Consider the following 23,887-nt stretch of genomic DNA (forward strand, 5'->3'; position numbering starts at 1 on the left):
TTTTAAGCGATGCATTTTTAAGCTATGTGCTAATTAACTAGCTTTTGTCTCGCCATTTGTCACCAGTCACATAAAATTCAGATCTTTCTTCCATCAGTTTTGTATAAAAAGTAAATCTTTGAGAGGAACCAATGCAGTGAATCAAAGACATAAAAATATGTTGGAGGTTCAGGAGTAGATTCTAAACCGTGAGAACAAAGATTCTGTCAATGGGAATTAGTCTGTTTCTTCAGAGTTGCTGTTATAATTTATAGTATATAAGTAATTGAGTCAAAATTTAACCTTAGTCAATCTGGTTCTATTGTAATAGGTTTGATTTGCGTGATTTACTACAAGTGATCTCATTGCCCTTAAATTTGCCATTTTTGTTATTCCCCGGACTTTTGACATCGCAACAATCTATCTTAGCGGCTCTCACTTCGCCCTTTCTTTGATACCAGACAATGCAGTTGACTCCCATCTATATATATTTACCAATGTGTAATCCCATTTTAGTTTATAGATACAGTGCGGAAACAGACCCTTCAGCCCACCCAAGTCCACGGCGACCAGCGATCACCCGCACACTAGTTCTATCCTACACACTGAGGGCAATTTACAGGAGGCAACTAACTTACAAATCTGCATGCAGAGGAAACCCACGCAGTCACAAGGAGAACGTACAAACTCCGCAGAGACAGCACCCGAGGTCAGGATTGAACCCAGGTCTCTGGTGCTGTGAGGAAGCAGCTCTAACGTTGCGCCACTGTGCCGCCAGAAACAACTAGATATAAAAGTAATGACGGTGGACTACTGATCAAACAATTTGACCTTGCCATTATGCAGCAGGGTAGTTTGAAGTTGGCCCTGTGGACAGTTCTTGTTGCTGCACTTTGAGTGTATTCAGGGTCTGATTTTTAGTACTTAACGCAAGACGGTATTCAGTGGACCTTTGATGCTGTAACATGAGTTGTTAGAGTTGGCATTATTGTAGAAACAATATGCAGCTAAATAGTTGCTGCATCCATTCAACCTAAATGCATCATTGCCAACATGAAAAAATGTGATGTAAATTATACATCAGCTCGAGTGTGTTTGCTGCATGCAGTGCAGTAATAACAGTTTTGTTGGATGCATCGGAGTTTTGATTGTTTTATTCTCCTGCTCATAATTAAATGCGAACTGTATGTTATAAATTCAGCCGTGTACATAAATGAGCTCAGCGACGTGGGTCGTGTTTAAAGTCTATTTTCATCCTTCTTCTTTTTAACACAGGTTATTACTTATGCCTTGTGGCAAAGTAGCCCGATCTCAAGGATCACTAATTGTAAAAAATGTTGTCCATTGAAAACGTATTTTAATTTTTTTTTAATCATTTGTTAATTCATGCTGTAATGAGTGTACTTATTGAGAAAGTGCAAATGATAAATTATATTTAAATCTGGCCAGTTAGACATCAAAAAGGAACATTTCAAGGCACTACGGGTTTGACTGATATTGTTCTCTTTCTCTTCGCTCCATCAGGCTACCAGAGTTCGACAGCGCAGTCCTGCAGTGTCCATTCAAAGTCCTGCCCAGCTGTCTGCACATGCAGCAACAGCATCGTGGACTGTCGTGGCAAGGGCCTCACGGAGATATCAAGCAACCTTCCAGAAAGCATCACTGAAATGTAAGCTTTCTTGCTTTTCTTTTCATTCCAATTTCAGTTGCCTTGCATTGAATTAACTGCTCAGTGAGGAGCATGAACGCTTTATAAAGCACTAACTACTGGAGTAACGCAGCAGGTCGGGCAGCATCTCTGGAGGACACGGACAGGCGGCTGACAGGCGATCAGTTCTCTTATTCAGTCTGACGGACTGTGCTGAGCTAAACATTGTCTATCCATGCTCTCCAAACATGCTGCCTGACCCGCTACGTGACTCCAGCACTCTGTGTTACCCAAGATTTCAGCATCTGCACTTCATTGTGTCTGCATTAGTGCTTTAACTTCTGTCAAGGAGCTTAAGAATTCAGATTCAGAATTCCTTTGCACGTCAATTGTTCATCAAGGTCAAACATTTCATTCACTTGCCACAGGCAGGGTCTGAGAGTTTCATCCACTTGCAACAGGCAGTGTATGTGTGCCGAAAGCACCATTGCTAGCAAACATAACCATAGTTACCTAATTTGTAAATGTATGTTTAATATATAAAATAATGCTTGACACATTGTTTCATTGAATGCCCAATGGAATAAATACGGATGGGTAGTAACCTGATAAAATGTATCAAAGGAAAGGAAAAAAGATAATAATAAAGATAAAGATAAAGACTATGGCTGGGAGACTAAGCTTCTTCTTTGTTACCATGTAAGTAATAACAATATATCTCCCGCATTGTAGGTAACTGCCGTGCGTGACTTCCATAGCTTTTGGGCGTTGACGATGTCATATAATGCGTCAAACAGTGGAAGCTATTTTATACCTTGCACCATCTGACCACAATAACATAGATTACATTTTGAATGAGTTTCCATTTATCTTCTGTTTCAACACAATAATTGCAGTTTGCAAAAATATTTAAAATAAAGATCTAAACAAGATGCAAAATGTGATGCATTTCACACTGCATTTCTCCTGCATCCTCTCAATTAAAATGTAATCCACAGAAATATTTGGCATCAAAACAAAATACAGTAGATGCTGGAAATCTGAAATGGAAACAAATCCTGTTGTACCGAGAAAATCTGCAACGCCGACAGTGAAATATTTAACTTCCTAATACTTCAACAGGTCAACAAGGTTTCCACCAGCCATAAATGATTGTTTGACAACCCAGATCAGAATGTTTTCTGCTAGTCTCAGTTACTGGGCAAATCAGATCTTAATTCCTTCACTAGTGGTGGCCACGCTATTAGCCATTGAGCCCTGAAAAAAAATCCTTTCCAAAACTATCCAACTCTCCACTATGTCTTCCGTTTAAAAAAAAAAGCATAAGATATGCAGCGGCTGGGCTTGTACACTCTGGTGTTTAGAGGGATGAGAGGAGATCATATTGAAACATATAAGATTATTAAGGGTTTGGACATGCTAGAAGCAGGAGACATGTTCCCGATGTTGGGGGAGTCCAGAACCAGGGGCCACAGTTTAAGAATAAGGGGTAAGCCAGTTAGAACGGAGACGAGGAAACAATTTTTCTCACAGGAAGTTGTGAGTGTGGAATTCTCTGCCTCAGAGGGCGGTGGAGGCCGGTTCTCTGGATACTTTCAAGAGAGAGCTAGATAGGGCTCTTAAAAATAGCGGAGTCAGGGGATATGGGGAGAAGGCAGGAACGGGGTACTGATTGGGGATTATCAGCCATGATCAGATTGAATGGCGGTGCTGGCTCGAAGGGCCGAATGGCCTACTCCTGCACCTTTAGCTATTGTCTATATAGGAGCAGAATTAGACCATTCAGCTCATCGAATCTGCATTGCCATTCGATCATGGCAGATCTGTTTTTCCCTCCCAATCCCATTCTCCTGCCTTCTCCCCATAACCTTGGCACACTCACTAATCAAGAACCTATCAATCTCCACTTTAAAACACCCAATATCTTGACCTCCGCAATCATCTGTGGCAATGAATTCCACATTCACCACTCTCAGCCAAATGGAATTCCTGCTCATTTGCCTTCAAAACCTTCAATTGAGAACGTACAATCTTCTAACAGACAGCACCCGTAGTCGGGATTGAACCTGGGTCTCTGGAGTAGTAAGGCAGCCACTCTACCGCTGCGCCACCATGCCGCCCCAACGTTCCAGAGGAATGTCATCAGCATGAAACGTAAAGTTTGTTTCTTTTTGAGATGTTAGCTTGTGGTCATTTACAACATTAAAGGTGCTATATAAATGCAAGTATATGCTGTTGGCGATATTATCCACAGATCACTAACCAAGTAATCTAAAAATCAACTAATTTGAACCTGACAGAAAGACTTGTTATCCAGTGCCATGACTGAACACTGGCTTTTCTTTCCTCCACCAACTCCCCAGACACCGTTACAGCGGAACCACCTCGCCAGAGCCTGGGGTGTAGAGGAGTGAAATATTCCTCAGGTTCTGCATTGTTAAAAATGTATTTCTCTATTTCTCTATTTACACTAGTAATTGGTAACAGGAATGCCTCAAGGGCAGCAAGAATAATGTAAGTGCAGCTTCAGAGGAACAATTCTCTCAAGCACTAGATTTCACAGTATAAACCAATATCATCCATTGTGCCTCAGGTGTGCAGTGAAATCCTCTGCTTTGTGATGGCCGCAATATACGATCCTACGATATGACCTCAACTCACTCTGATTTACCACACTTACTATTGCAATTCTCAACATTCTGAACCAAATTAACTTACCCTGGCGATTGATGTTTGATTGATGCGAAAACATGAGGAGGAACAGTTTGAAAGGTCAAGCAATTTAGCTCCAATAAATATAAAGAGACAGTGCAAAAGAGGTTTGCCAATGTGCCTGGTAGCTAAAACTCGTAGAGCCTCTGAGTATTTAACTTGAAGCATTCAAACCTGAAACTAGGGTGATTAGTAAAGTGTGCTACATGTGTTTATTATTGATATACCTCTTAGACAAAGCAGAGCCAAGAATAAACAACTGATCTTTCAGAGAAATGGAAGGCTTAATTAGATTTTCTTCCACTTAAGCTGGGAGAATTCCCAGCCATGGTAGTAGAGGGAGAATACTTGGAGATGGATGAAATGGCTCTCAAATATTGTTAGCTGAGCTTGTTAGCTGGAAGAAAACAGTGAGATACATGGAACCTCTTGGAGAAACAAAGAAGAACCCTTGAGTCCTCTCTGTCTTACACCCTCTCCTACATTGGCGTCACTTTGATTTTACATAATGCGCCTGGGAATCTCAATCCGAGATAAACAATATTCGTTGACATTCCTTTCTTCACAACTGATGAACAAAAGTTACAGAAAATACTCTGATGCGTAGAACTTTTTATTGACTTAAGGGCCTGTCCCACTTACGTGTCCTTGGCACGCAAATTACGCAACCTCGTGGTCGCGTTGAGCCGCGATGGTCCGACGAAGATCGGGCGCGATTACATACGTACGCACAGCCGTCTGGAGCGCGTGACGTCATTTGAAGATGGACACAAAGCTGGAGTAACTCAGCGGGGCCGGCAGCATCTCTGGAGAGAAGCAATGGGTGACGTTTTGTGTCGAGGCTCTACTTCAGTCTGAAAAGAAGGGTCTTGACCCGAAACGTCACCCATTTCTTCTCTCCAGAGATGCTGCCGGTCCCGCTGAGTTACTCCTGCATTTTGTGTCTATCTTCAGTTTTCTTGGACCTGCTCTGGGAGTAGAAGTGGGGGCGGATAAGGTGCTGCGTAAAAGGCTGCAACATGGGTGTTTGAGATTTTAGCAGAGGGAGGGTGAGAGAGAGAGAGAGAGCTACTAACACATGAGAAACAGAAGACTTGTCATTTTTGTATTGTCAATAAGTAACTTGTGGTGTCTCTCATGTCTCAGTGCTGGGACTGAACTATTATATATTAATAACTTTGTTGAGGAACAAAATTTGCTAATTATACAAAAATAGATGAGTAAATTGTGAGGAGGCCACAAAAGTCAGGATGTTGAAGCCATGAACTGATGATTTGTGGTCTTATTTGAAAGGCGGAATCTTCTCCTGCCTCTGCTTCTTGGGTTCATGATCTTGAATAACTCTTTGTTCAAGATATTTAAGATCAAAGCTCGGGTGGTGTCAGATCCACAGACTTTCCAGACTTCTTGATATTATTCATTCATACGCCAATGTACTTTTAATTCATTTTTCTCTGCATGGAATACAGAAGCACAGTACATATTCCAAAAGGAGTGTGGGGAACCTGAGCACCAGTTAGTTTATAGGGAGTGTGAGAAGTGGGACCCTGATGAGTGTATAGAGAGCATTGGAAGTGGGGTCCTACTGGGCTTAAAGGGAGTGCTGGAATCTGGTCCCTAGTGAGATTCAAAGGAGCATGGAAAACATCACCTGGTGAGTCAGATTCCGATTCATGGAAAGTTCTAAACAATCAGCGATTATCTTGCAATAATGGATGACCTTGAAATAATATTCAAGATTCATTTTTCTATTCCACTTATATATCTTCTAAAATACTTCCTGCGCTCTGTTGCTTTCTTCCACATTTTTCTAACCTTCCCATACCTCTTGGGTCTCCAAAACAATCTTCTTGTTCTCCTTCCAGGCTTTTGCGGTTCACCTTGTGATCCAATAACAGATCATTCATTGAGAACACTATCTTAAGCACTATGAAGCGTTAACATGATGCACTTCAAACCATTAGGTTAGATTCTGCAACTACACACCTACAGTATGGAGTGCACATTGGCAATCAGACTTAACAGGTTAACTGACTCACTGGCTCCATCGAACACAATCTGGTGACGGTTCTTGTATTCCCAGTATGGGCTCGTGCTACAAATCACTCATTACTAGAATAGCCAAAGTGTACAATCCTCTTCATGTTCTAACAATCTGGCAATTTAGCTCTCCATTCTCCTCTCTGGATAACTGCTGCTCCCCAGTGTTTGCATTCCCAGACCTCATTCAGCATCACTCTGAGCTAGTTCACTGCCTTCCGAATGGTTGAGCAAAATACAAAGTGCCAGAGTAACTCAGCGAGTCAGGCAGCATCTGTGGAGGAAATGGACAGACAACATTTCTGAAGAAGGATCCCGAACCGAAATGATACCTGTCCATTTCCTCACCAATGCTGCCTGACCCGCTGAGTTACTCCAGCATTTTGTGTTTTGCACAACATTCCAGCATCTGCAATTCCTCGCGTCTCCATTCTGAAAGGTTGATCATGATTGAAGCATTTAAGCACTCAGATCAGTCCAGTGAAGGTGCATGTTATACTTTTGCCTGTGATAGAAAGGGAATTGTACTTCCTTCAGCACTACTGTGTGGTCATTGCCAAATGTAGGTGGCAAACAGAAAATTTGGTTTTGTTCATCAGGTGGCATTTGTAGGTGGTGGAGACCGATTGTTGGTTTGCAGGGACAGGTATTGAATGAAACCCATTAATTTGTAATACCTGGACAGCACAGTGGCACAGCGGTAGAGGTGCTGCCTCACATAGAAACATAGAAAATAGGTGCAGGAGGAGGCCATTCGGCCCTTCGAGCCAGCCATTCATTGTGATCATGGCTGATCGTCCCCTATCAATAACCCGTGCCTGCCTTCTCCCCATATCCCTTGACTCCACTAGCCCCTAGAGCTCTATCTAACTCTCTCTTAAATCCTCACAGCGCCAGCGACCCGGGTTCGATCCCTGATTCCGGGTGCTGTCTGTGCTAAGGTTGTACGTTCTCCCTGTGACCATGTGGGTTTTCACCTGGTGCTCTGGTTTCCTCCCGATTTCCAAAGACGTACAGGTTTATAGGTTAATTGGCTTCTGTAAATTGTTCCTCGTGTGTAGTGTGGGTGATCAATGAGCGGCGTGGACTCGGTGGGCCGAACGGTCTGTGTCCGCATTGTATCTCTAAACTAAACCTTTTAAAAAAAAATTATTTGCTAATTTTAACTCATTTTTTACTCAATTTGTTAGCTCATTTTTATTCAATGTAGTGGTATGGTAGTACTTTGGATAACAACCTAGTGTAGTTTCTCTACTTCTGGCTATTAAGGTGCTCATTTTTATTTCCACTGATGAGGCTAATCCTCGACCCCAGTTTGAAATACACCTGATGTTCATTTGTTTGCAATCAATAGAATTAAGATTGATGGTTTTTTTGGCAGGTGGATCCACTATCCATCAAATAACCATGTGTCCCAGTGTATTTCCTCCTCTGTGGGTCTGGTAGATTTTAAGTATCTAGTATGGTTTTACTTGTATGCCCTTATGTCATCCTTACTGTGGCTGTTATTGGAGAATAATATAACACATGCTTGTTCAGAAGATGTAGTAGCACTTTCAGTGTTGAAGCAATCTTAAATCCTCAGCTGCTGTTTAACATTCAGCTCTCAGTCTGTACACACATGAGTTTATAATTTATTACACAGAGTAGCTGACAAAATGTGAACAAGTTGTAAGTTTACAGCATGAAATGTACAGATGTTGATCATATCCAGGGTTCAAAATGAGACCACACTAAGTTTTTATTATGAATTGGCGAATTAACATTGTGGAAAGGTAGAAATTCAAGCCTGACACAATGGGACCTATCAAAATTATGGAATTACTGTAACTATGGAAATAAAATAAAATGCAATGTATTTTGGATCTGAAAAGTGCATTAAGTTTACTCTTACTCTGAAGAAGGGTCTCGACCCGAAACGTTGCCTATTTCCTTTGCTCCATAGATGCTGCCTCGCTGAGTTTCTCCAGCATTTTTGTCTCCCTTTAAGTTTACTCTTGATATGTTACTAATCTGAACCTCAGCCCTAACTTTCCATACCTCAATCGTATGGAAAATGTATATTCAGGTGACTCTTTGTGATCTCAGCTTGCTTAAATGCTTGTTATGAACAGAAGCTTTGAAGAAACAATCCCTTTTTCATGCCAAATTGTCGGTATTCCAAATGGACTGAACATATTTAGTTGACAGAACAAGATCACAGCAGAGGTAGATGTGTAATTTTAGTCCCTTTTGATTCCTTCAGAATTAAATCCATTTATCACAATGAAACCTCCTACTGCTATCCTACAAATCTTTAAATATCTGTAAAGAGAAATAGTCATTTATTTCCTTGTCAAATTAAGTATTTTATTCTTCTGTCAAGGACTTGGACGTTGCATAATAGCAACCTCAGAAGGTAAATAGTCACGTGTCTATGACATCTATCTTTTCAAGTTACTGCTATTGAAACAATTCTTGGTAAAGCCAACAACGGCAAATATTTAGCTCTCACTGGTCTGTCCTCCTTTTACAGGATTGCTCCATATCCTCATAGTTATCTCCATCTATAGCCCTCTTTCACGTTAAATTATGCAATATTAAAATAGAAGTTGGCCATTTTGCCTATCGAGTCTGTCAGATCTTTGAAAGAACTATTCATTTGTTCCCAGACACAGCTTTTCATAATAACTATGCAATTTTCCTTTTGATGTTTCATCTCGATCCCTTTGGAATTTATTATTGAATTGCTTTAAGCCACCTTTTCAGCCGATGTATTCCAGTTCATGGTGACGTGCTGTGTAGGGTAAATTCTCCACATCCTCCCACAAGCTTTTTTGGCAATTACCTTCAAATTGGGTTCCCTGGATTGACCCTCCTGCCAGTGGATACAATTTCTCTGCATCTACTTTGTCAAAACCACTTATTATAATGCTGTCTTAGAGTCTACACTTTTTGTTATCCACACTTTGGGTGGTCATCTGTTGCTGAGTGAGACACTCCTACAGGGTTGTGGGATTGTGCTAATCACGCTTAGACACTTCTTTGTAAGATAAAAGTAAGAAATGCTGGGACAATCCCCAGGTCAGTCAAAATCTAATAGAGAATCACAAAGTGAGATGACAAACTAAATCCTTCATAAGAAAGGAAAACAAACTATGCAGGAGTGGGCACATGTGCATGTGTGCGCGCACACCACACACGCACATGCACACTCATACTCTCATATACATACATGCGCGGACACACACACACACACTCATATGCAAACTCACACTGGCACACTCATACTTTCACACCCACACTCTCAAACCCTCACACCCTCATCCTCTCACATACATGCACACATACACAAGAAAAAAATAGCCAAGTGATTGAAAGCAGAATAGGAGATAGTTAAAAGGTTGTGATTGAGAAATAAGAAATGACAAATACAATTCCCCTTCTCTTCTCCTGCCTATCACTGACAAAATTATAAAGTGGACTATCATTAATGATTTATGGATACCATGTCCAAATATCACTACTGTATGCTTTAAACGCCTCTAGCTAAATTTAGTTCACTTTATCAATATGTTACAGAAAAATCAAATTGAAAGCAGTTTAATATTGTGCAACCAAGTTTCTCATGTGAGCCACAACACAATTTAACTTAAGCCAATCCAAGGTGGAAGTCAAGCATTGAGCCGAGCAGTGGCACTCTGCTGCATGATTAGTCCTTGGGTTTTTACCTCATGGAGCCAGCGGGAGATGCAGAATTGAAGTACGATTTTCAATGTGGAATTTGGCAGGCTGAGTTGACAAATGATGAGTACCCACTTCAAGCCGAGGAAAAGGTAGATTAATCGTACCCTTCCCCTAATATCTTAGTGGGATTTATTCCACATTCCACCTCTTATGTCACCCATTCTATGTGCAGCAGGTATGAATGGAAAAATCTCAACAACATAAAATCTCACACAGTTATATATTTCAAATAATAATTCCTATATATCAGCCTTTTATAAGAAACCTGCAAAACTGGTTTGACAACAAAACACAGTTCATTCTGAATTTCAGACAGGCAGTGAAATCAACTTTGTGACAAATTAATTAATTTATTTACAGAGATTTACTGTATTGTAGGAAGCTAACTTATAATTTGGTTCTAATATTTCCTAGATGTTCTGCCCAAAAATAGAAACTAAGTTGAAAGATAACTCAAAAAAAGACCGCAGTACAGAAACACAGTATTCCTTATTGGTAAATAAAAATCCAGCCTAACATGGTTTGAAAAGTGTATAGAAAGGAACTGCAGATGCTGGTTTATACCGGAGATAGACACAAAGTGCTGGAGTACTCAGCGGGCCAGGCATCACCTCTGGAGTGAAGGATGGGTGAAGTTTCGGGTCAGGACCCTTCTTGGAATAAAGGAAGAAAGGTTCCGACCAGAAACGTCACCCATCCTTTTTCTCCAGAGATGCTGACTGACCCGCTGAGTTACACCAGCACTTTGTGTCTATCTTCATGATTTGAAAAGTCTTTGGTGCAGACTGATCTACTTACTTTGCATTTGTCAGTAGAATATATGGTTTCCGCTTGAGCTTCTTTCAGTCTGCAATGGCTGAAATTGCACTAAGCACTAGTTACAGCTGATGCTGCCTTTAAATCACCGGTGGGCAATTTGAACAAGCAAAGTGCAGCAAATAAAAGGAAGAAAGAGAACACGGATAGAAATCACTTGGCTGCATTAGTAGTGACAACACAATAATATCAACAAACGTCCCTCTGGTGATGCAAAGCTGTATGGAGATGAATACAGCAACTAGAATGTAACAGCATTTGACCCAGAAGTCTCATTAGACTTTAGAGATACAGCGTGGAAACAGGCACCTTCAGCCCACTGAGTCCGTGCCGACCAGCGATCCTGATAGCCAACAGAACAGACCTGCAGCTCGCATTATGCGCTAGAACACTTCATCTCCCAGGATAGCCTGATGTGGAATAATAATAATAATAATAATAATCTTTATTGTCATTGTACAAGACAACAAAATTTTGTTGGAGCAGTCCTCCAGCTGCACAGGAATATGAGTATAAAAATACGTTTAAAAAAAGAACTATTAAAAAATTAGACTATAAACATACAGGAGTATGGACGGGTGTGTGAGAGAGAGGGGGGGGAATCAGTGTAGGAGGGGGATAGAGTTCAGTAGTGTCACAGCTCTATGGTAGAAGCTGTTTTTCAGTCTTGTCGTGCGGGCGCTCAGTGTCCTGTATCGTCTTCCTGAGGGCAGGAGGGTGAAGAGACAGTGTCCAGGGTGTGTGCTGTCTCTAATGATGCCCTTGACCCTCCGGATGCAGCGGAGAATCTCTGTGAGAACAATATTTCTGCGCTATTCCACTCCTGAGACTGCGCAGAAGGATGTTTAATCTAAAAATCACCTGGGGTACAATCCACGCAAGTTAACTGTGACATTGCTGAACTCATAGCTATTCCAGCAGCATGCCTGTTAGGGCATACATTTTAAATGAGTTATATGCAAGCCGACTCTTCCATCATTGTTGGTCTTCAGTACTACACCAAGACACGGATAATGCCGACAAACATTCTAAAAGAGAATTCAATGTGTTCCATAATTTAAAATAATATCAATACTTCTTTGAAAACAAGTTTGCAGAAGATGCATCCAGAACAAATCAAACAAATGTTTCTTTTGTAATGACAAGGAACTGCAGAAGCTAGTTTATACCAAAGATAGACACAAAATGCTGGGGGAACTCAGCAAGTCAGGCAGCATTCCGTGGAGAACACGAATAGGTGACATTTCGAGTCGGAACCCTTCTTCAAAAAAAAGTGTTTATTTTGGCTGTCCATTCCTCACCTTTAATGTTAAGTATTGTCTTTACAATTTTTTTTTGCAATTGCAAATTGTTAATATTTTCTCATTTAAAAAGGAAGTGTTTTCTTTTTTAATCATATTCCTTATTGCAGTGATATGCATCATGTCATTGTATATAACTTATTTACATCACTGTGATAAATAATGCTCTCTGATCAAATAAGAAGCAGGTACAATTAATGGTGAACATTCCTTATGGATACATTTCTTCTGAAGATAGTGAGATGGTCATTGGTGTTCAGCACTTCACAGTAATGTAAACAGGAGCATGTAACTTGGTCCAAGTGCATGTTGACAACTGGTTGAGTATGGACCATCACTACTGTGTGTTTCACTGAAGGAATCCATTTTCAATAAGAAATTGTATTTTCTCCACAGACGTCTGGAGCAGAACTCAATCAAGTCCATCCCCCCCGGGGCCTTCTCACCCTACAAGAAGTTGCGAAGAATGTAAGTGGCAGAGAAAAAAAATCTTAAAAAGATTATTCAGCATGTGTCCCATAACTAAAGACAAGAGCAAAACAAATTGTGGGCTGTAATGGCTGGCTGGTCCAATTTGATTTATAGCTCAAATCTGTGAATGGGCTTTTCAGTTTATAAAGCCTTTTTTGTGTTTTCTGCATGAAAATGAATGAAGGAATTGAATTTATTTTGAATTTTCCTACAGACCTCCCAATCTTACAGCTCCCTTCTTTTCCCAAAGAATGTTGCTGATTCATTCCCCAGAATAACTCCACGGATGGCAGTAACCCCCAAGATATAAGCCATTCTACATGAGGGGTAGGTGGGGAAATGTAACCCCTCTACCCTTCCCTTCCTGCTTGATGGTGGGGTTAAAAGTTAAAAAAAGTAAACTCATTGATCCCACACGTGCTTCTAATTCTCAGCTCGAGGTGGAGTTGGGTGGGAAGGGGCTGTGATAGTGGATAACTAATTTGCTACCAGGAAACGGATCAGTAACTTAATTAAGTTTAGTTTAATTTAGCGATACAGTGCAGAAACAGGTCCTTCATGCACCAAGTCAGCACCAAGCAGCTGTCCCCGTACACTAGCACTATTCTACACACAAGGGACAATTTACAATTTTTTACCAAAACAAATTAACCTACAAACCTGTACGTCCTTGGAGCGTGAGGTGAAACTGGAGCACCCGGAGAAAACCCATGCGGTCACAGGGACAACGTAAAACTCTGTACAGACAGCACCGCAGTCAGGATTGAACCCGTGTCTCTTGCACTGTAAGGCAGTAACTCTACTGCTGTGCCACCATGGTGCTCTGGTTGGTGACGTTTTTCTGTTCTGAGTATTTTATTCAAGAAATTTGTGTGTTCTATTTGATTCATAGAGCTGAATAGGTACAGTCTCAATTATAACCACAGTAACTTTGATAAAGGCTTTCAGAACGGGACAAAATTGCATGATATTATGTTTTCTCTGAAGTAGTAAGAGCACCTTAAGGTATCATCACAATCAGAGTGGAACAAAATGGAGCAATCTGTCCTTATTTATAAACCCAGGACTTTGTGGTTCAGTCAGGAGACAGAAATTACATCATCTACTGCAGGTGTTTAAAATGAATTATGTGCCCATTGCATTTGATTTTCTGATCACTTTTAAGATAATGATAGAAAATTTGGGTGCAAATTGCGATCTTAATTGGCAAGGCCAGTATTCTGGAGAGGCAAGAATAAGAAAATGCACTCCAAATGTACAACTTAAACATTTTATATTTGACTACAAGAATAGTTGCAGACCACATTTCTATTTCCACTTCTATAACATCGCCTGTTCCTGCTGCAGTTCGCAAAAGTAAACATGATATCAGGAAATTTCATCCGACGCTAGATAGAGTTCACATTCATAGCCATACAGCACAGAAACAGGTCCTTCGGTCCATACCAACCAAGATGCCCCATTTAAGCTAGCCCCATTTGCTGCTGTTTGGCCCATATCCCTCCCTTTCTATCCATGTACCTGTCCAAGTGCCTTTTTAAATGCTGTTATAGTGCCTGCCTCAACTACCTCCTCTTGCAGTTTGTTCCATATACCCCCCAGTCTCTGAATGAAAAAGGTGCCCCTTAGGTTCACATTAAAGTTTGCCCATCTAATCTTAAACATAAGTCCTCTTGAATTGTATTCCCCTCCCCTACATAAAATACAGTATGCATTCACCCTATTGACTCCCCTCATTAATTTATATAACTCTGTAAGATAACTCAGCATCCTGCGCTCCAAAGAATATAGTTCTTGTCTGCCCAACCTCCCCCTGTAGCTCTTCTTCTCAAGTCCCAGCAACATCATCATAAATCTTCTCTACACTCTTTCCAGCCTAATGATATTCTTCCTTTAGTAGGGTGACCAAAACTGAACACAGTATTCCCAATGGCCTCGCCAACATCTTGCACAAACTGTAACATAACATTCCAACTGCTATACTCAATACTCTGTCCGATGAAGGGCAATGTATCAACAACCTTCTTGATCCCCTATCTACCTGTGATACCACTTTTGGGGAAACATCGCCCGCCGGGAGCTTTAACATCGTGAGCCCCAGTCGCCTCAACGCTGCAGTTGAACTGCTGGACCACGGGAGTAGAACAAAGGGAAGAGATAAGACTTTGCCTTCCATCACAGTGAGGAGGTGTTGGAGATTCACTGTGATGGATGTTTGTGTAAATTGTGTTAAGTGTGTGTCTTGGTTTTTTTTTTGTAATGTCATGACTGCAGGAATTACATTTCGTTCAAACCTTGTCTATTTGAATGACAATAAAAGGCATTCTATTCTATGTACCTGACCTCTGTTCTACACTATTCCCTAGTGCTCCACCATTCACTGTGAAGGTCTTGCTCTGGTTTTACTTCTCAAAATGCAAACCTCATACTGCATTAAACTCCATCAACCCACTTGCCCAAACTGATCAAGAGCTTACTGTAGTTATTGATGACCACTTTCACTGTCTACAATACCACCCAACTTACTAATCATGACTCGCACATTCTCATCCAAACCACAAATAGCAATGAGCCCAGCACCAATCCTCAGCCACAGCCATCGCCACAGACCTCCAGTCTAAAAAGCACCCTTCCACCACCACCCTCTGCTTCTTCCATGAAACCATTTCTGTATCCAGTCAGCCAGCTCTTCCCATGAGATACAACCTTCCAGAGCATCCTCCCATGTAGAATCTTATCAGATACCTTGTTGAAGTCCATATGGATGACATTTACGCCCACACACAAGAAGTGGTTTTAAGGTCCAGCTAATACAAAAGAGAACGCACTTCACTTCCTTAGAGCCGCTGTAAGTCCTTGAAGAATATAATACTCAGAACGGTAGCATGTTTTTTTTGGGGTGAAAGTCGATATTTGATTAAAGGTACTGATTTCCTTTTCAGAGACCTGAGCAACAACCAAATCTCTGAAGTCGCACCGGATGTTTTCCAGGGACTGAGGTCACTCAACTCTCTGTAAGTTGCTTGGAAGTTTTCAAACTTGCAGAAAGTCCGTTTTGAGTGTAATTCTGTCTCCTTATGAAACGCGAAGCTTAAAAGAAATCTTGCCACTTCTGCATTCCCAAATTACTTTCCTGTCATAAAGCTATAATTTGTGCTAATTAGACATAAACACCAAGTACAAAGATTACATGCGTGTTCAACAGGCAATTGCACTAATATGAACAGTTCAATTTTGTAAAGAACTGTTGTTTGCATTCTATTTAATTCCAATTAAAGTAATTTGATGCAAAGTTTTGAATGCAACACATTTATGGGTCTTCAACAATCAAAGGCAGGAAAGCGTGCCAGCTTGGTTTTCACTGCACATTTTATTGTTCCCCAAGGACATTCGGGGAGAATTGCTCATCACACATCCAAGCAAACCTAAAGTTTCTCGAAATAGCTTAAGCATCCTGGTGGCCGCACTGCCTAAGTGAGGCTGGTGCCTGAGGTTAAAGGGACATTTAAGCAAACCAACATGAGAGGAAACGAGTGGGAGCCCAGCTTCGCATGGGTTTTATTTTTGGACCGTCAGTTCATTATTCCCTCCCGTCCTTTTACCAAGGGATTAACCTCTCCACAGGCTTTAGCTAATACACGGGGGTCGGCCACAGTGGCGCAACTGGTAGAGCTGCTGCCTCACAGCGTCAGAAACCCGGATTCATTCTGGATCCCGAGTGCTGTCCATGTGGAGTTTGCACCTTCTCCCTGTGACCACATGGGTTACCACCGAGTGCTCCGGTTTGGTTTTGTTTAGTTTAATTTAGTATTATCACGCTTCCTTCCATATTCCAGACGTGTGGGGTTTGTGGGTTAATTGGCTTCTGTAAATTGCCAATTGTGTGTGTAGGAAGTAGTTGTGAAAGTGGGATAACATAGAACTTATGTGAACGGGTGATTGAAGATCGGCGTGGACTCGGTGGGATGAAGGGCCTGTTTCCATTCTGTATCTTTAACTAAACTAAACTAAACATTGTATTGAAGATAGACAAAAAAAGCTGGAGTAACTCAGCGGGTCAGACAGCATCTCTGGAGAAAAGGAATAGGTGACGTTTCGGGACCTATCCCTGTCTCAAGGCTCTGAAGAAGGGCCTCGACCCGAAACGTTGCCTATTCCTTTTCTCTGACCCGCTGAGTTACTCCAGCTTTTTGTGTCTATCTTTGGTTTAAACCAGCATCTACAGTTCCTTCCTAAACACTGTAGATGCAGACGTGTCCACAATACTCAACAGCTCCCAATTCCCCACTATATCAAATGCCACTTTGGAAATGTTCATTTTTTAATATGAATAAATGGGCTGCAGATCACCATGTTCCAGAGTTTGCCAGAACAAGACAAGGCAAGGTGCTCAGACTCAGTTGGGTTCAGTTTGGTGCTAACATGGAGGGAGTCACTCCTCGTTCATTGCCAGCCATCCTGCTGAGCTGCAGAAGGTAACATGGGCTCCAGGCAAATAAGTGGAGTATGGATGGAAGAGTTGCAGGAAAGATGTTAAACGGACAGGAATGGAGATGGAGGCCAAACAAGAGGAGAGCAAGCAGTGGGAGCAATACAACAGAATTGGAAAGTAAATGGGCTGAGCTGTACCATTAATCAAAAGAAAATGAGGAAGTTGGACCATTATGGTGAGAGGGTCAAAGTTTAAGGGATCTGAAGAAGGGTTTCGGCCCGAAACGTCGCCTATTTCCTTTGCTCCATAGATGCTGCTGCACCCGCTGAGTTCCTCCAGCAATTTTGTGTACCTTTTAAAGTTTAAGGGAGATATGTGAGGCATGTTTTTTACACTTGGGGTGATGGTGGTGGTGCCTGGAACACACTGCCAGGAGTGGTGGTAGTGGCAGATCTAATAATGGTGTTTAAGGGGCTTTTAGATAGGCAAATGGATATGCAGGGAATGGAGGAGTAGGGATCTTGTTCGGGCAGATAAGAGTTTGTCTTGGCATCATGTTCGGCACAGAGTTTGTGGACCAAAGTGCTGTACTGTTCTATGTGTAGGAAGGAACTGCAGTTGCTGGTTTATACCACAGATAGGTACAACATGCTGGAGTAACTCAGCATGTCAGGCAGCATCTCTTGCAAAAAGGAATAGGTGGCATTTCGGGTCTGAAGAAGGATTCCGACTCGAAACGTCACCTGTTCCTTTTCTCCAGAGATGCTGCCTGACCTGCAGAGTTACCCCAACATTTTGTGCCTGTACTGTTCTATGTTCTAAGAGCCAGTGTGCTGTGGTCCTGTCCTACAATGTCTCAATGCCTTTTCTTCACGTGGTCCACATTGGTTAATAGCCCAGAAAGACAATGACTTCCCCACCACTTTGTTTCCGCTTGGTTTATTTCCCTTGGTAAGAATGTGTGTGGTTTGTGCCGGGTTACTCCCTGCTTGAGTACAGCTGGAATCAAGAGCTTACTGATGGCACGCTGTGGGCACAAATCCCACATCCTGGCTTTGCATTTTGCAGCATGTAGCTGCCCATAGCAATCAGAAACTATGGTGCCTGTGTGCATGGCAGCAGGCCAGAAAAGTCATCAAAATACATTTTTCCAAAGCTTTTTTCATCTCCCAATGAAAAACTTGGGGAGTCTTTTTTTCCCTTCAATGCATTGAGCAATTAATAATTGGACAGCCTATTCAGCTATGTGCAGGCTATGAGCTTGCGAGTTCATTTGTAAGCGGGTGTGCCTGTGGCTGGCTCCTCTGTAGCAGATCTCATGCACACACTATTGTGTAGGAATAAACAGCTTGCTGATTACAACCCCTTTGACTTGTAAGTACAGTAGAAACCAGTTTAAATAAAAGCAGCCACAGGTTATCATTTAGAGGCTTACTCTAACTCTAAGCTTGGAGCCAGGAAAATCGCTGAGATTTTGTATACCATTTTCTGGAGAAATTCTTTATTGCTGTGGTTTAGAGATGATTATGTCAAGTACTTCCCAGGGTAAGGTGATGCACATGCTTTCTCGTGCTGGTTTCAGAATGCATCAGGATGTACCGTGCCATGGGCACAGACAAATAATGCACTCTGTGCAATGAGGAAATGCCCAATCCTCCAGCACCTATGGAGCATAACATATGATGAGCATTGGACAACACTAGGTCTGTACTCACTGGAGTTTAGAAGGATGAGTGGGAACTTCATTGAAATGTACACAATAGTGAAAGGCTTGGATAGAGTGGATGTGGGGAGGATGTTTTCACTAGTGTGAGAGTCTAGGACTAGAGGTCATAACCTCAGAATTAAAGGATGTTATTTTATGATGGAGGTGAGGAGGAATTTCTTCAGTCAGAGGGTGGTGAATCTGATGAATTCTTTGCCACAGAAGGCTGTGGAGGCAAAGTCAGTGGATATATTTAAGGCAGAGATTCTTGAATAGTACAGGAGTCAGGTGTTATGGGGAGAAGGCAGGAGAATAGGGTTAGGAGGGAAAGATAGATCAACTATGATTGAATGATGGAGTAGACTTGATGGGCTGAATGGCCAAAATCTGCTCCTCTCACTTATGATTTTATGATCATGTAAGTGAGGCCAAACAAATACCTACCTTCACGGACCCAGAGCAGGGATAAAATGCTTGCAGGAAACAAAGTGCTGGAGTAACTCAGCAGGTCAGGCAACATCTCTGGAGAACATGGATAGGTGACTTTTCGGGTTGAGGTTTTTCTTCAGACCCTCTGCCTGACCTACTGAGTTACTCCAGCAATTGGTATCCTTGTTTTTGGTAAGGCACATGGATATAGAGGGAATGGAGAGATATGGATCATGTGCAGGCAGATGCGAGTTGATCTTGGAATCATGTTCGGCACAGACATTGTGGGCCAAGGGCCTGTTCCTGTGCTGTACGGTTCTGTGTTCTATCTTGCAAGTAAATCAGCCAGATACTATGTGTGCGCCGTTCCTTTTCGGCCTCAACCAGTGCTGACTGCAGCTTTACTGTCCCTGGCCCCAGGAGGGAAGGTACGCAATGTTTCCCCTTCACCATTCCTCCCCAGCACTGCCCGCCCTCCCAAACTGCAGCCCCACCCCCAACCGAGCCTCTTATAAATGAAGTTGAGAACGCAAGGACCAGAAGTGGCGAGGAAATGCAGCCAGACAAACCAATGATTATGACAAATGGGAGGGTTCCCTGTGGATCACGTACAATACACAACTCTGCATTGCTTTCTATTCAGTACAGTACCTGGAATATTTCCAGGAAGTCGCCAACTTTCAATGCGACATCCCGCATTGCGTTGATCCCTATTCTGCCTGACCACTGCCGTTCAGCCAATGGGTCACAACACTTTCATCATTGAGAACGCAGGCTTACTGTAAGCCATGGAGAGTCCCGTCTCAGTTTCTAATAGGCCTTAATGCGGGAAGCTTGACAATAGGCCCTATGAACGTCACTTCAAATGCCACATGGTTTTGATATGAAAACAGCACAACATGTTTAGTTACCACATTTTAAAATTATGCTTGAGCTTTATTGCAAGCAAATTATTTTCATTGACGTTCCTGGTGGATTTACATTAATGAGGCAAGACTGAAGCGGATGTGGTTTGCATATTGGCATTTCCTCGACCAAAGTCTTGCAGGGACTGAACACAGCTGCTTTGATGTTCTGTGAAAGTTAATGACATCAACACAAACACAAAGCAAACTGTTAACAGCCCTGGAGACTTGGTGCTGCCTCTGGTATTTATTTTTGTTCATTACCCATTGCCTGTAATCCATAGCTATATTCCCAGCTGTATCCCAACACAGAACAAGCAAATTCTGTTCACTTCTATTTACTTTATGAAACACAAGGGCCTGTCTTTATATATACCGGCCCATTATCTCCGATGTGGTAACATCCTCCTTCACAAATTAATGGTAATATCACAGATTTAATCATTAAAGATATTGTTTCCTTTTTATTGAAAAACACCATTTATTGATTTAACAAGTCTTGTTTACCAATGTCATCTAGCTTGGATGCAATTATGTTCTGTAACGTAGACAGATTGATAGAATTATAGATGTAGGGGATTCTGTTACTTAACCACCTCTGATATTGTCATTAGTATCACTTACATTTGCTCACTGATAAGAATTTAGTGAACGGGTTCATTTTACCTCTAACCTCAACAATCCAGTGAAGGGAGTTAAGAGTCAAGTGTTTTTTTATTGTCATCAGCATCGGGACGAGAACAATGAAATTCATACTTGCTGGAGCTTTACAGACACATTAAACATAACGAGATAAAAAATAAACAAACAATAAAATATCAGTTATTCTAAGTAAATCAGTGCAAGCCAAATGTCATGCAAAATCCATAGTGGTTCAATACTGAGCAGGGTTGTGATGAGGGTTGTGCAGGGTGGTTCAAGAGCTTGATGTTTGCGGGAAGGAAGTTGCTCTTGAAGCTGGAGGTAACAGTTCTCAGTCTCCTGTGGCACCTACCCATTGCTAGTAGCAAAATGACAGTGGCCAGGATGATGTGTGCCTTTGAACATATTAGCTGCCTTCTTGAAGCAGGGTACTGTTAATGTCCAGGAATCGCTGGTTAGAGGGCCAAAGGGCCAGTTTTCCGCGCTGCATCTCTAAACTAAATTGCAACATAACCTCCCAGCCTCTATACTCAGTACTCTGACTGATGAAGGCCAATGTGCCAAAAGCCTTTTTGACCACCCTATCTATCCCTTCGGCCCATCTTGCCCAAACTAACCGACATGCCCCATCTACAAGGGCGGCACAGTGGCGCAGCAGTAGAGTTACTGCGTTACACGTTTGCAGCACTAGAGGCCCGGGTTTGATCCCGACTACGGATGCTGTCTGTACGGAGTTTGTATGTTCTCTCCATGACCACATGGCTTTTCTCCGAGATCTTCGTTTTCCTCCCTCACCAACGAATTGCAGGTTTGTAGGTTAATTGGCTTGGTAGAGTGTAAATTGTCCCTGGTAGACAAAATTGCTGGAGAAACTCAGCGGGTTGGGCACCATCTATGGAGCAAAGGAAATAGGCAACGTTTCAGGCCGAAACCCTTCTTCACACTGATGCAGGGTGGGGGGGGGGGGACAAGGAGAAAGGAAGAGGAGGAGCCAGAGGGCTGAGGGAGAGCTGAGAAGGGGAGGAGACAGCAAGGGCTACCGGAAATTGGAGAAGTCAATATTCAGGCCATTCGGAATGGGAGGCGGAGTTGAAGTGCTGAGCCACAGGGAGATCAGGTTGGTTAATGCAGACCAAGCGGAGGTGTTCGGCGAAACGATCGCCAAGCCTACGCTTGGTCTCAACGATGTAGATCAGCTGACATCTAGAGCAGCAGATGCCCGGGGAGGGGCTGGTGCGGGTGGGTAGGGTAGAATTGACCAGGGAGTTACGGAGGGAGCGGTCTTTGCGGAAAGCAGACAGGGGGGGAGATGGGAAGATGTGGCGAGTGGTGGGGTCACGTTGGAGGTGGCGAAAATGATGGAAGACTATTTGTTGTATGTGACGGCTAGTGGGGTGGAAGGTGAGGACTAGGGGGACTCTGTCCTTGTTCCGAGTGGGGGGGGGATGGGGAGAGAGAGCAGTGTTGCAGGGTATTGAAGAGACCCTGGTGAGACCCTCATCTATAGTAGGGGAGAGGAACCCCCATTCCCTGAAGAATGAGGACATTACCCATGCCCTGGTGTGGAACACCTCATCCTGGGAGCAGATGCGGCGTAGACGGAGGAATTGTAAGTAGGGGATCGAATCCTTACAGGAAGCAGGGTGGGAAGAAGTGTAGTCTAGATAGCCATGGGTGTCAGTGGGTTTATAGTGGATGTTGGTCAAAAGTCTATCACCTGTGATGGAGATAGTGAGGTCAAGAAATGGTAGGGAAGTGTCGGAAATGGTCCAGGTGTATTTAAGTGCCGGATGGAAGTTAGTGGCGAAGTTGATGAAGGTAGTGAGTTGTGTGTGGGTGCAGGATGTAGCACCAATGCAATCGTCGATGTAGTGGAGGTAGAGGTCAGGGATGGGGCCCTGGTACGTCTCGAACAAGGATTGTCCGATGTACCCTACAAACAGGCAGGCATAGCTGGGGCCCATGTGCGTGCCCATAGCTGCGCCTTGTGTTTGGAAGAAATGGGAGGAGTCAAACGAAAAGTTATTGAGGGTAAGGACCAACTCCGGTAGACGGAGGAGAGTATCAGTGGACGGGTATTGGTTGGTTCTCCGGTCGAGGAAGAACCGGAGGGCTTTGAGACCATCCTGGTGGGGGATGGAGGTGTAGAGTGACTGGACGTCCATGGTGAAGATGAGGGGATGGGGGCCTAGAGAATGGAATGCCCGGAGACGACGGAGAGTGTCTGAGGTGTCTTGAACATAGGTCGGGATGGATTTAACCAGGGTGGGTAGGATGGAGTCGAGGTATGTGGAAATAAGTTTGGTAGGGCACGAACAGGCAGAGACAATGATTTTCCAACATCTGCAGTTCCTTCTTGTAAATTGGCCCGGGTGTGTGCCGGGAAGTGTTAATGTGCGGGAATCGCTGGTCAGTGCAGACTCGAAGGGCCAAAGGGCCGGTTTCCATGCTGTATCTCTAAACTGAACTAAACTACACTGGCCACACCTTGCCTGCATTTGGCCCATATCTCTCCAAACCCGTCCTGTCCATATACTTGTCCAAATGTTCCTTTAATGTTGTGATAGTACCTGCCTCAATTATTTTCTCCTGCAGCTCATTGCAAGCAGCCACCATGCTTTGTGTAGAGAAATATCCCTCAGGCTTCTATTAAATAGTTCCCCTTCCACCTTAAACCCATGTCTTCTGGTTCGCAATTTCCCCACTCTGGGCAAAAGTCTGTACATTTACCCAACCGATTCCTCTCAAGATATTTTACACCTCTATAAATCGCTCCTCATTTTCCTGTGCTCCAAGTAGTAAAGTCCTAACCTGCTCGACCTCTCCCTATAGTTCAGTCCCTCGAGTCCTGGCAACATTCTTGTAAATCTTCTCTGCATCCTTTCCAGCTTGACAACATCTTTCCTATATCGAGGTGACCAAAACTGAACTCAATACTCTGAATGTGGCCTCGCCAACATCCTGTATAACTGCACTATGACCTCCCAACTTCTGTACTCTGTACTCTGACTGCTGAAGGCCAATGTGCGGAAAGCCTATTTGACTACCTTTGATGCCACTGTGAAGTCATTCAGGCAGGTT

At 42.8% G+C, this 23,887-nt stretch overlaps 1 protein-coding gene across 5 annotated transcripts in view; it reads left to right on the plus strand.

Annotated features, from left to right (window-relative positions):
• Positions 1–23,887, plus strand: part of slit2 (slit guidance ligand 2) — a 413,834-nt gene that overhangs the window by 267,627 nt on the left and 122,320 nt on the right. For all 5 annotated transcript variants that reach the window (XM_033026245.1, XM_033026264.1, XM_033026255.1 and 2 more), the window contains 3 exons: positions 1,504–1,648; positions 12,619–12,690; positions 15,636–15,707. In XM_033026245.1, the coding sequence (XP_032882136.1) occupies positions 1,504–1,648; positions 12,619–12,690; positions 15,636–15,707 (289 nt within the window). The remainder of the gene's footprint in view (positions 1–1,503; positions 1,649–12,618; positions 12,691–15,635; positions 15,708–23,887) is intronic.

This window comes from Amblyraja radiata, chromosome 1, assembly GCF_010909765.2.
Source record: "Amblyraja radiata isolate CabotCenter1 chromosome 1, sAmbRad1.1.pri, whole genome shotgun sequence".
NCBI lineage: Eukaryota > Metazoa > Chordata > Chondrichthyes > Rajiformes > Rajidae > Amblyraja > Amblyraja radiata.